Raw genomic sequence first — 11,932 nt, forward strand, 5'->3', positions numbered from 1 at the left:
CAATTGTCAAAATTGGTCTCGCACAGGAACTGATCCTTATTCTCCTGGATGAAAGTCTTGCATTTGACCCATTGATCCACCCCTCGCCCCTCGTTTTTTGCTCTTTATATACGTCACCAGATTTCCAAAGCGCTTTCTGGCAGAAAGCCTTGAAGGAAAACCTCTCCCATGTGCAACAGAGGAACAGCAGTATGTTGAAAAACGACACTGAATTATATGGCATTGATTTGTATTGCTGGAGTCAGAAGTTCAATGTAATTTTTTTTTACATGCTTTTTTTAATTTTACCAAATGTCCAGATAACACATTTATCTGTAGGGAAGAATCTCAGTAAAGACTGTGTCAGATTTAAACTCAAGTACAGCAGCACTGATTTAATTCTCTTGCTATTGAAAAAGCCATGTCCTATCCTCTCTCCTGTGCTGGTAGCTCGGATAACCTTTAAGGAATGCAGAAGATGATGCCAGAATTATTTTGGGCTGAGATTCAGATGTTAAAATAGCAAAAAAGGTTGCAGGGTAGATTACCAAGGAGAACGCAGACAGTTGTGCTGTCGACCTACATGTAGCTCTTGTACAGAGAGACCTTGAAAAGCAACGTTTCCAGCCGAGGCAAGTGTCTTCTAAAAATGTGTTCTTATGAATTTGTTGCAGAGAGACCTCCTTGTTGGAAAATATTTATTAGTGTGTACAGTGTATGGATTTATTTTACTGTATAACGTTGTTTGCAAGGTCAACATGTTTATAAAGCACTTTAATAAATGAGTTTGTACTGTGATGATACTGCGTTACCTGATGGATTACCACTTTCTTCTTTTATTAATTTGCTCACAAATACAGACGAACCCCATCCAAAAGGCTAAAGAGGGAAGTGTAATTCATAAAACCACCAAGAAGAGGCCCGGAGGAGGTAAAAAGCCATTTTTATTTGCCCTCCATGTTAACCGTGGGCACTTTCCCATACATAGCATCTTTAATTACACAGAACTGGAGCAGGAAGGACAGGTTAGCCTAAGGGGGGAGGCTATGAAAGCAGCGCTGCAGCTCAACATGTGCACCAGGGAAATCAGTTCTCTGCCCTGACAGTGGGAGGGAGGGAAGGGTTGTACTTATAGATCAATGAGGAGAAAGAAGAGGTAGCCTCCAGGTACTCTGGGCACATGTTGTACTTGTGCAAAGACACACTTTACTCTTCGAGACTCACACACAGTCATACGCATGGACCATATGCTGGGTCAGATGCAACATTTCTTGCATACACATGCCCTGAGAGACACACACATGATGCAACCACGCACATGCAGAGATGGATAAAGCCATCATGATGTTTGAGTGCACCTCCATATGCCACGGCAGCTTAACAAAAGGTCACTGAAACAGATTTGGTCTCAATGACTCATCCCTGTGGACACGACAATAAGTATCCAAACCCTGACTGCCACATTATGTCTCCGCACACCAGCAGAATGCAAATAGGAATCTGAGCTGCCATCGGTTTCTTTACTATAACAATTGCATACACATCGTTTGTACGTCCTCAGCCTGGAGCAGAATCACACAGCTGCCTAAATGGATGCTAATGTATACAGCACGCATAGTATAAGTCTCTCTAAAGCCCAGTAAATTGTGTAAATTGTAAATGCACAGGTTAGATGTGCCTGCAGGAAATGAAAAGCTGATGTTTATAAGCCTTGAATACCAATTTTTCTGTATCTCTGGAGATAAATAAACCTACCAAGTGCTACCAAACTGTAGATAGAATAATGAGAGCATCATAAGGTCATCTTACAATTATGTGTTCTTGTGGTCCTTTGCTGCTGTGGAGGACATTTATTGACATATTTATAGTCTATATTTAAAGGCTATAGTCCTGTATATACCTGATGTTCTAATCAATGATCCTCACTGTAATCCCACATTGTATTTCTCCTTCAGTGATACCTAAGATGAAGGTCTCACTTCAATAAAGCCTATAAGAAGTCATCAGAGGAGTTATTTAGCATTCTTCTATCTTAAACTGTAGCTGAGAAAAGTTAAGACAAAAACATTTCTGACCCTTTTGTTGACTTCTCAGCACTCTGTGTGGTCCAAATTTCATAGCAATGACCAGCTCTGTTGGTTCAACAAACACGCAGCTTGAACTCCTACCATGTGTGGTATTTCTATGCGACAGGTTGTAAAAGCAGAAGTGGAGCGCCCGGAAATGCCCAGAGGCCTCAGCTGCTTGGCGAGCCCTGAGGGGGCAAACGCCAGGTATGAGACCCCCCCGGCTTCAGAGCTCCAGAGGCTGATGTGGACAAAGAAAGGAGCCAGCAGCCATCTGGATGAGGTTCAGCCCAGGATCTATATTGGAGACATGTGAGACCGGAACCTTCTAATTTCATGCTTTACCATAAAAAGACAATTAACAATACATAATTAATGTTAGCTGTCTAATTAGCTGGTGAACATGGTGGCTCATTTAGCAGCTAAAGAGCCAGATATTTGCCTCAAGATTTGGTGGAGATCAAAAGCAGCTAAAAGGACTTACATTCATCAGGCGGCCATAAACACAACTCTAAATAAATTCTAATGTTGCTTCATGTCTGCTGGATAAAAAAACTATGCTATAAACTGTCTGCTAACAAGTTCCCCATATTGACTTAAGGTTGTCGGTGTTCACAGCTTGTTTCTGCTGCCCCCTAGTGGCAAAAAAATATGCTATTGCAGGTTCTGTAAATCAAGTATCATATTTCAGTAATAATAAGTCGGTAGTTATACAGTAGCTACTTTCTGGATGAACCCAGGTGTAAGTGAAGCCTTCAAGTTTTCAGTTACCAGACATTTGTTGTTAGACTGACATTAGCATGGTACCATGCTAACCCTGTGCACGTTAACACGCTAACATAAACATTAGGCCATACACTAAACATTAGCAAAAAAGTGCTAACGTCACACAAATTAGCCATGGATGTAGCATTAGCACGAGAACATGCTAACATGCTAACATGCTAAATACAACATGTTTGCAGGAGGTACAGAGTCCATGCACCCAGACAGAAGACAACAGTCAATGTTTTATTTGCCCAGGTTTAGAAATCTGTCTCTGTGAAATGAATTTTATTCGTGGCCTTTAAAGTAAAGAAAAGTTGCATTTAAAAAATTAAATAGCAGCTCATCGTTTCAGAAACAGTATCTCTGCTGCTGTTGATAATCCACAGACCTCGCTGTCAGCTGTTTTTATATGTATTATTTCTTGGGGAAAAGTAGTTCCAATGAAATACGTATTTATTTATTAATTGTTGTTAATATTTGGGTGAACAGAGCCTTTAAAAGTCTATCTTAAAAGCAAGCTACTAACCAAAAGGTTTCATGACTTAAATGTGGGTCCTTAGCTCATAAATTATCTATAAAGCATAAATGTTTTATTAATCATGAACACGACAACTTCTAAATAATTTACAAGCATTCCTTATTGTGCAGTGGTCATATGTGTTTACTATCATGAACTGTGCTCAAAGGAACGACAAATCCTTCTTTCGCTTATCTGCACTGACAGATGATTATGCTTTTCCCTTCAGGTATGCAGCCAAAGACAAGAGGACACTCCAGGCTCACCACATCACTCATGTACTTAACGCTGCTGATGGGAAGTTCAACGTGAACACGGGCCCCAGCTTCTACAGAGACACCAAAATCACTTATCATGGAGTGGAAGCTTTTGACATGCCGTCCTTTAACTTGAGTCCCTTCTTTTACCCAGCGGCCAATTTTATCAAGAACGCTTTGAGCTCGCCCACAGGTGAGGAGCTCTTGCCGTGCTCGAGGTGTTTCTCATCATTCTTACACATTAGCTTGGAGAAGAAATTTTTTCTCTACAAGTCGAAGTACAGAAACATTTGTCAGTCAATTCCCATTACAGCAGCCCCCAGTTGTATTAGTCATTAAAATGCAAATCAAACACTAAACATAATATCAAGCTAATATCTTTCCCCCACGGTAATCTTCTCATAAACTCAGACCTTGGCCAGGAAAATTGGTTTTAAATGGATTGCCCTGGTAATTTGTAAGCAACACTTTTATTGGACATGGAAATTACACAATTATGTTTGTGGCCTGTGCCTGCCTGGCCTGTTATGCAAAGTGAAGTCGGTATCTGACATGACAGTAATAAGATGAGGCCTCCTCATTCACATGCTGGCTGATCGGAGGCTCCAGTGTGTGGCGGGACCTACAGTAATCCCCGGCAGAAATACACAGACGCCAAGACAGTTCAATTACGCGCTCCTATGCGCCCTAATCCTCAGGCCCGATAAGGAACCAGGGATTACTGTGTGTTGAAACATTTGTTGCAACATTGTGGAAAACTTTTAGTCAGGAGTTAGAAGTACTCCTCTCTGTGATGTGCATGGTGTTTAATCCACAATTTAGACATTAGAATAAAGTTCGCCACAATAATCCAGTCGTTGCATGGTTGTAAATATAGAAATGGAGCTGGTAGAGGATGGCTGAGCTCTGGACTGATCCACAGGGAGTGATGATGTTGAGTTTTTGTTGCTGCTGGTTGGCAGGTAAAGTGTTTGTCCACTGTGCGATGGGTCTCAGCCGCTCGTCCACCTTGGTTCTGGCCTACCTGATGATCCACGAGAACATGACGCTGGTGGACGCCATCAAAGCCGTCAGTGCCAACAGGAACATCTCCCCTAACGCTGGTTTCTTGGAGCAGCTCAGAGAGTTGGACAAGAAGCTGCACTGCCAGGGATCATCGAGGAGCTGGAGCGGTAACGGGCGGACTTGAGATATATTTGGATTATATTGCTGTCTCCTGTCAGTATCTGAGCTTGAAGTAGATATTACAACGAAGATATGAATGTTCTGTCTTTTCTCTGTAAGACCAATTCCATTTTTTCTGAAGAAATTACAGTGACTTATATTACATTAAAGGCTTTTTATTGTAATGAACAACAATGACTTCATCCTAAAAAGGAGTATTGTCTGTGTAGACTCAAAAAACTAATAACAACAAATAAAAGAGCCTAAAGAACTAAATGATTCATAGTGAGATTGTTTTGTCTTTCCTTGAAGGAATAGGTCACCATTTTGGGAAATACACTCATTAGATAGATAGAAAATTGATACCTATGTCTTCTATAACTTCTATATGTTAAAGATAGAAGCTTATCTTAGCATAAAGACTGGAAGCAGGGGGAAACAGCTAGCCTAGCACCTCTAAACCACACTAATTAACACATTATATCTCATTTGTTTAATCTGTAAACAAATAGAAATGTAAAAACGACAAGTTGTGGTTTCATGGGGAGTTACGTGCTCTAACTATTTCTTGGCTGGCCAGTGACTTCCTGGAGTCTCCACTAGTTGCTTGGCAACCTCACAGTCACGGCAAGACTCCAGGGCTGTGTCCGAAATCACTTTCTATTTATTCGCCATTTCATTTGAGTGTCTGAACTCTGAGTGAATAATTCATGCACTATATAGCACCCTTAAAAATACTCACATTATATTGAAAAAGTAGTGTTGATGGCATGTTTAGAGATGTGAAAAAAAACCTACATTTCTGAGCACAGATTAAACACACTAAATATATCCTGTTAGTTAATACGATTTGAAGGTGCATTTAGGTGGAATTGTTTTTTAAACATTGAACCGAGCCAGGCTAGCTGTCTCCCCCTGCTTCCATTCTTTATGCTAAGCTAATCGCCTCCTGGCTCCAGCTCCATAGTTAATGCACAAACATGAGAGTGGTGTCGTTGTTCCACATCAAATCTTGAAAGAAAGCAACTTGAAAACTATTCCTTTAAAGTGCTCAGAAAAGATTGAGATTGTCAACAACAAATGTAGTTCATTTCTCTCAGCAGTGTAAACAGTAAACTGTCCTGAGCATGCTCAGTAATGTTTGCCAGACTAGGAGCTTCTCTCCAGAAATGGAAAATGAAGTCTCTGAGTGGTTTCAGAATAAACTACAGCGTCCATGTCCATCATAATAAAGAAATATGTCACCAAACGCAACATGTTTTATGTGTTTTTCACAGTTTTTGCATGATAATAAAATAAAATCATTGTTTAGTCTCTTCAGATTTGTTGTTGAAAATGAAAAGATAAACTAACACTAGCATTATCCTTTAAATTGTATGTATTAGGTACAAATTGAAGTGTTTTGAACTCATTTAATGTGGCAACCTGACAATAATTCCTCACCATGTTTTGAAACACTTACACTATTACAACTGTAAACACTGCTGTGGCTCTGCAGTCGACGTTGTCGCCACACAAGCAGCCTGGCTTCTGTCACAGTCATCTGAGGAATAAATAGCCCACTCTGCTCCTGCCCAGACTCTGGCATCTTCAGCTGTCTCGTTCCAGCGGGGCTCAGCCTCTAAACAACACTGATACTCTGCTCAGATGGCAAACAGAGCGAGCTGCACCAATAAGGTTTACTGAGTTTACTGTGATTCCTTTCCAAATGCCAACAGGAAGAAAAAACTAGCATGACAGCAAAAATAACTTCTCAGATTTCCCATCCAGGAACATCAAGTCTTTAGGAACAGTATCTGTTATCTACGTGTTGAGTTGAATATAATCTGTGATAATCATATACAACAACACTAACGTGAAAGGTGCAGATATGAGCCCAGAGGAGGAGCCAGAGTATCAGACACCACCCACCTGCGATCTGCTCGGCCTTCTGCTGAAGAACAGACGCCCCACTGGAGCTGTCAACGAGGTTTGGCCCGACCTCTACATCGGAGACGCGTAAGTGACATTCTCACTTTGGGGGCCCCGCTGCAATATGCTGATCTGATTGTGAAACTGTTGCTGCAAACAAGTCATGTATTTGGCCAACTGATGGGACAAATATAAAATCTGTACATTTGAGTCACCAGTGATGCATTTGCCAACATATGCTTACAGAGCTGGCCACAGGCGAGGGAAAATCTCCAAAGGCTACATTCCTTGTATCATCTCTTGTGTCGTTTACAGGGCAACAGCTCAGCATAAAACCCTGTTACGGAATCTGGGAATAACACATGTGGTGAATGCTGCAGACGGCCCCCAGCACATTGACACTGGGCCACGTTTCTACAGTGACACCAACATACAGTATCATGGAGTGGAAGCACCAGACTCTAAAGATTTTGACTTGAGCCCATTCTTCACTGAGACGGCTGATTTCATTCACGGTGCTCTGAGTCACAAAGGTACGAGTCCATTTGACAAACAAAAAACAAAAGAAGCACATTAGGTTTGGGGTGCAATAATACTGTATATCATAGCACTACATATGGGGGTATAAAAATGTGCCAAGATGCATTCTCAAGCTGAAAATTACATTGAAAATCTGAGAAATGATGACCCAAAAATGCACACATTTTGTTTTTTGCATATATATAAAATGCCAGAGGGAGTAAATTAATATTATCCAATGAAATTAAACTGTCTCAGCTCAACTGCTGCCTGACAATGTGTACAAGTTTATAGTCTTAAAAGATGTCCTCCAAAAGGTAAGTTTGTGTGAATTTCTTTGCATCTTGTACTAAAATCTGTAAGAAAAACTATTTCAAAAAGTATGAATGGAGCAACTTGACACTTGAGTTTTTGCTACGTTAGATTTTTCACATTCAAGGAGGAATAAATAAATCCTTTTGTGCTGTCTTGTCAGTTTGTTTTCATCCCAACTTTCTTACATTACACCCCAACATTAATGCATGACTTACATAGACGCAGCTGACATTTTAAGAGATTCTCCCCTTGTCCGTGCAGGTAAGGTGCTCGTCCACTGTGCACGAGGCATCAGCCGCTCAGCGACTCTGGCACTAGCCTTCCTCATGATCAAAGAAGGACTTACCCTCGTAGAGGCTCTGGAGGCTGTTCGCAGGCACAGAAACATTCTTCCAAATCTTGGATTTCTGAATCAACTCTGTCACTTGGACTCCTCCTTGGCCCTGCAGAGGAAAACAACATAACATCAAGGACCGGAGAAATACAGCACTGTGAGATAATTTCCTCAGACGGGGATTTCTGAAGGACTATTCCCTGTAGTTTTGCATGTTTTGATCTGTTTAATACAAATCACATATTCTTCACATTTTCATTGCATTATAATGCTGTTTAAGTGCAGATTCATTTGAAAGGTCTGCACTATATTACCTAATAACAATAATGTAATTTACAACTTGACTTATTCCCTGTGGATTAAAACATTTTCAAGAGCCTCTTGAGAGAGTTGTAGACTTAAAACTTCAGACTAGGACTCGAGTCAGACAAACAAATATGAGGACTCGAGACTTGACTTGGACTTTGCTGTAAGACCTGATTAATTTGAGACTTGACTCCCTAGACTTGACTTAACATGACACTTGCCTCATTTTTTTTCTTTTTTTTTTACATTTTTATACTTTTGATCTTTTATATGTATGTAGTATATATCTACATTAAATTACTGCAGCAATCCCTGAAAGGAATTCATCTGAGATATTCTAATACACAACAGCTTTGAGGAGGAACATTTTCAATTAGCCTATAAAGATGTGGGACTTGACTTGGACTTACTTGAAATCACTTGTGTCTTGACTCGGGCTTATCTCAAATTCCTTAAAACATAACTTGTACTTGTCTTGAATGACTTGAGACTTAACTTAACACTTGCCGTCATAGAGACTTGACTCGGACTGCATTATTTGAGACTTGACTTTGACTTAACTGGAATGACTTGAGACTTGACTTGAACTAGCCTTAAATAACTCGAGACTTGACTTGAATTAGCCTTACATGACTTGGACTTGTCTCCTATGACTAGACACAGAAAGAATGTAAAAACAGCTCTACTGTGAACTGGTTTGCATACAGAAATTAGTTGACACCAACGTCTGTCTTCAATGTCTTGAAAAATGTAAAGTAAACATGATTTGTAGTTAAGGGGCTGAAACATAATAAAACACTGCTAGGTTCCTTTAAGCTTATGTTGAATACACAGCACAATCAATATCACAGAGGCCATTAAAACAAATGTAGCACAACTGCCAAAACCCCTGCTGCACTTGAACAACACAAAGACAGCGTATTCCTATAAATAAACAATGCTCCACTTATATATTCACATTTCTCAAAATACTGTGTCTTAACTGCTGCAATCCAGCGCCGTACAGTTAAAACTGTGATGTCTAAAGAGGCTTGATACAAGATGATAAAAATATGCCAGCATGGTTCTGAGAGTGTATACAGATTCAGGTCAGACTTTGAAAAGAGATGAAACGCTGAAGCCATCTTAATAAGAGATGCTCTCCAGAGCACACTGGGAGAAAGAGAGAGAGAGATGCTGTCAAAATAAAAGGAATTGGATATCACAGGTTTAATGATTTCACTGTCAGAATGAATGATGGCAGAGTATGAAGATATGAGGGAAAAATAAAGGAGTCTGATGGTGTGAAAACTCTGTCTGACATGTTAGCAGCTTCATCCAGCCATTCTGCAATACAGTCATCATCACACTCTCACTTTGGGGGCTCGCATTTAGATCACTGAATGGACCATGCATATCATATAACGGGGAATCAAAGACATGTGCCATCCTGTGAAAAACCTCATCTGTCTAACAGTCTGACACATTTCAGTTCTCTTTTGGCCCAGAGAGGCTCCAGAAAATGCAGAACATCCTTAACGGGTGTTGTGAGGCAGCGCTTACACGGTTTCTCCCGGTGTCTGAAGATATGCAGAAAGGCTAAGAGAGACTGACACAATTTCAAGGAGTCGCTCATACGACTGAGCAAAAGCTCCGAGTGCCCTGTTCACTCCAGTGAATATGGGTATCCTTTGGCAAGTGCAAAGTTTGGATAAGCACGGCTTCCTGCCAGCAGTGGAGATTAAAGTTGTGTGTTTAGAAGTGGATGGCAGGGACTGGCTGGGTGGAAGTTTTCCCCACAGGCAAGGAACGTGGCAGCTAAGGTCAGGGGCCCGCCACATCACAGCCCTAAAAATATCCTCTGCATTTGATGCCCGTCACAGAGCGGTTATACAATCTGTGCCCTGACTTGAGCCTGCCAGAATTAAACCTCACCGTGTTCTGCCTTTAAGTGACTGCTTCACAACAAGCTGCCAGGATGATGAAAACAAAATTCTCAAGCAGGAAGACCAAGGACTTCAATTTCTTGGTGAGTGGTGTTGGAGATGCATGTGAAAAACAAAAAAAACAAAACTGCACTTTTTCATGATTGTAGAGGGAGAAAAGTGGAAGTGTGGTATTTCTTTTTCCGCCTTAAGCTAATAAATCATGTGTGAGAGGAAGCCACAGTGAGAAAATGGCTTCTCACAAGTCAAAGACTGGCACCAAGATAAATGCTACAAAGGCAGCAGAGGAATCCAGTCCAGTGGATGAATATGTCACACCTGGGGGCTATGAGCTGGAGAAAATCCTCAACCGTGGGAGTGTGGCTTACACTCATGTCAACGAGGTCTGGCCTAATGTCTACATCGGGGACGAGTAAGTAAAAAAAGTATTAAATTACTAAACTGAATAAAATAATAGAGGATTAAAACAATAATTCACTCGGCTTCTTGCAGGCAGACTGCAAAGAACAAGCATAATCTGAAGAGGTTGGGGATTACGCACATCTTGAATGCAGCAGAGGGAACGTGGAACAACGTGGACACCGGAGCCGGTTACTACAGCGACATGGACATCGTCTACTATGGCGTAGTAGCAGAAGACGTCACAACCTTTGACCTCAGCCAGTATTTCTCCTCTGCTGCCCGGTTTATAGAAGAGACACTGAGCAATCCTCAGAGTAAGAGGACACACAATTCAAGGGTCAAATGCTTTTCAATGGTTTGAGAACAATTGAAATCTGATTCACCTCCATTGTATTGAGTCGATGGCAAAACGTTTTGGTTGCAGGCACCGGGATTTTGAGATGTTCCTTGTATACCTTGCATATTGGCACAAAAGGAATTTTTGTTTGTCGAGCTCCAAGAAATGGAAACTACATTTGAAAAACTCGTGTTAATAACTGCATATTTTTCAGGAACAATGTCCTGGTTTTAAGGGATTTTCTACAGACTTTTTCATTTAAGTTATTGTTTCTGGAAAGTTTTCTATTCTTTTGACAACCACAAATGAAATTTGGTGGAAGAAAAACTTTCTGCAGTTTAGATAGACCAGTAGGAAAGTGAAAAAAATTTACTGACCTTTTAAATTGACATAAAAATAAACATGCATTGTATCTATTCCCTGATTGTTTGACTTATGTGTCTTCAGATAAACTGCTGGTGCACTGTGTGATGGGAAGGAGTCGGTCCGCCACACTTTTCCTCGCCTACCTCATGATCTGTGAGAAGATGACGGTGGTCGACGCCATTGAGCATGTGAAAAACCGCAGGCGGATCATCCCCAACTGGGGCTTCCTGAAACAGCTGAGAGAGCTGGACATGCACCTCCTGGAGAAAAGGCAAGACTCTACAGAGCAGAGCCAACTGTAGGACTTGTGGGGCAAGCTGAGCCTCAGGTCAAGCCTAAAGTCATTGGTGACAAGTCCAAGTCCAATCTCAAGTCATCGGGGACAAATAAAAGTCTCTGGCTCAAGACAAGTCCAAGTCATAGCCCAAGTAATTCGATACAAGTCCTGGTCAAGTACCAGGTCTATCACTGCAAGTCATTCAAATCCAATTTAGGTCTCAAGTAATTTGAGACAAATCCAAGTTGAGGCTCAAGTCTACCAGTGCTAGTCCAATCAAGTCTCAAGTCCTTGAGGGCAATTCAAGTTATGTCACAAGTCTAAATATGCAAATTTCATGAAGTATTTCAGGAATTAATGCTGTCGGCATTTGAACATATTCCCTTTTAAAGTTGTGTTAACCATGTTTTTTACTAACTGTGACAAGTTCCTTTTAGTGCAGAGGCCTAATAATTAAATATTGAACGTGTGTGGCAATGCAAGCCTGCC

The 11,932-nt window shown here is 40.9% G+C and overlaps 3 protein-coding genes across 3 annotated transcripts; all 3 read left to right on the forward strand.

The window, feature by feature from the left end:
- The first annotated feature begins 2,202 nt into the window (after positions 1-2,202).
- LOC139303691 (dual specificity phosphatase 29-like) lies at positions 2,203-4,776 on the forward strand. The gene is made up of 3 exons (XM_070927524.1): positions 2,203-2,357; positions 3,560-3,780; positions 4,550-4,776. The coding sequence occupies exons 1-3, from the start codon at positions 2,203-2,205 to the stop codon at positions 4,774-4,776; spliced, it is 603 nt and encodes a 200-aa protein (XP_070783625.1).
- Positions 4,777-6,621: 1,845 nt separating this feature from the next.
- LOC139303380 (dual specificity phosphatase 29-like) lies at positions 6,622-7,960 on the forward strand. The gene is made up of 3 exons (XM_070927167.1): positions 6,622-6,749; positions 6,978-7,195; positions 7,758-7,960. The coding sequence occupies exons 1-3, from the start codon at positions 6,622-6,624 to the stop codon at positions 7,958-7,960; spliced, it is 549 nt and encodes a 182-aa protein (XP_070783268.1).
- Positions 7,961-10,291: 2,331 nt separating this feature from the next.
- Positions 10,292-11,712, forward strand: LOC139302973 (dual specificity phosphatase 29-like). Its single transcript, XM_070926638.1, has 3 exons — positions 10,292-10,473; positions 10,554-10,777; positions 11,248-11,712. The coding sequence occupies exons 1-3, from the start codon at positions 10,292-10,294 to the stop codon at positions 11,466-11,468; spliced, it is 627 nt and encodes a 208-aa protein (XP_070782739.1). The 3' UTR covers positions 11,469-11,712.
- Positions 11,713-11,932: the final 220 nt, after the last annotated feature.

Source organism: Enoplosus armatus, chromosome 20, assembly GCF_043641665.1.
Source record: "Enoplosus armatus isolate fEnoArm2 chromosome 20, fEnoArm2.hap1, whole genome shotgun sequence".
NCBI classification, from domain to species: domain Eukaryota; kingdom Metazoa; phylum Chordata; class Actinopteri; order Centrarchiformes; family Enoplosidae; genus Enoplosus; species Enoplosus armatus.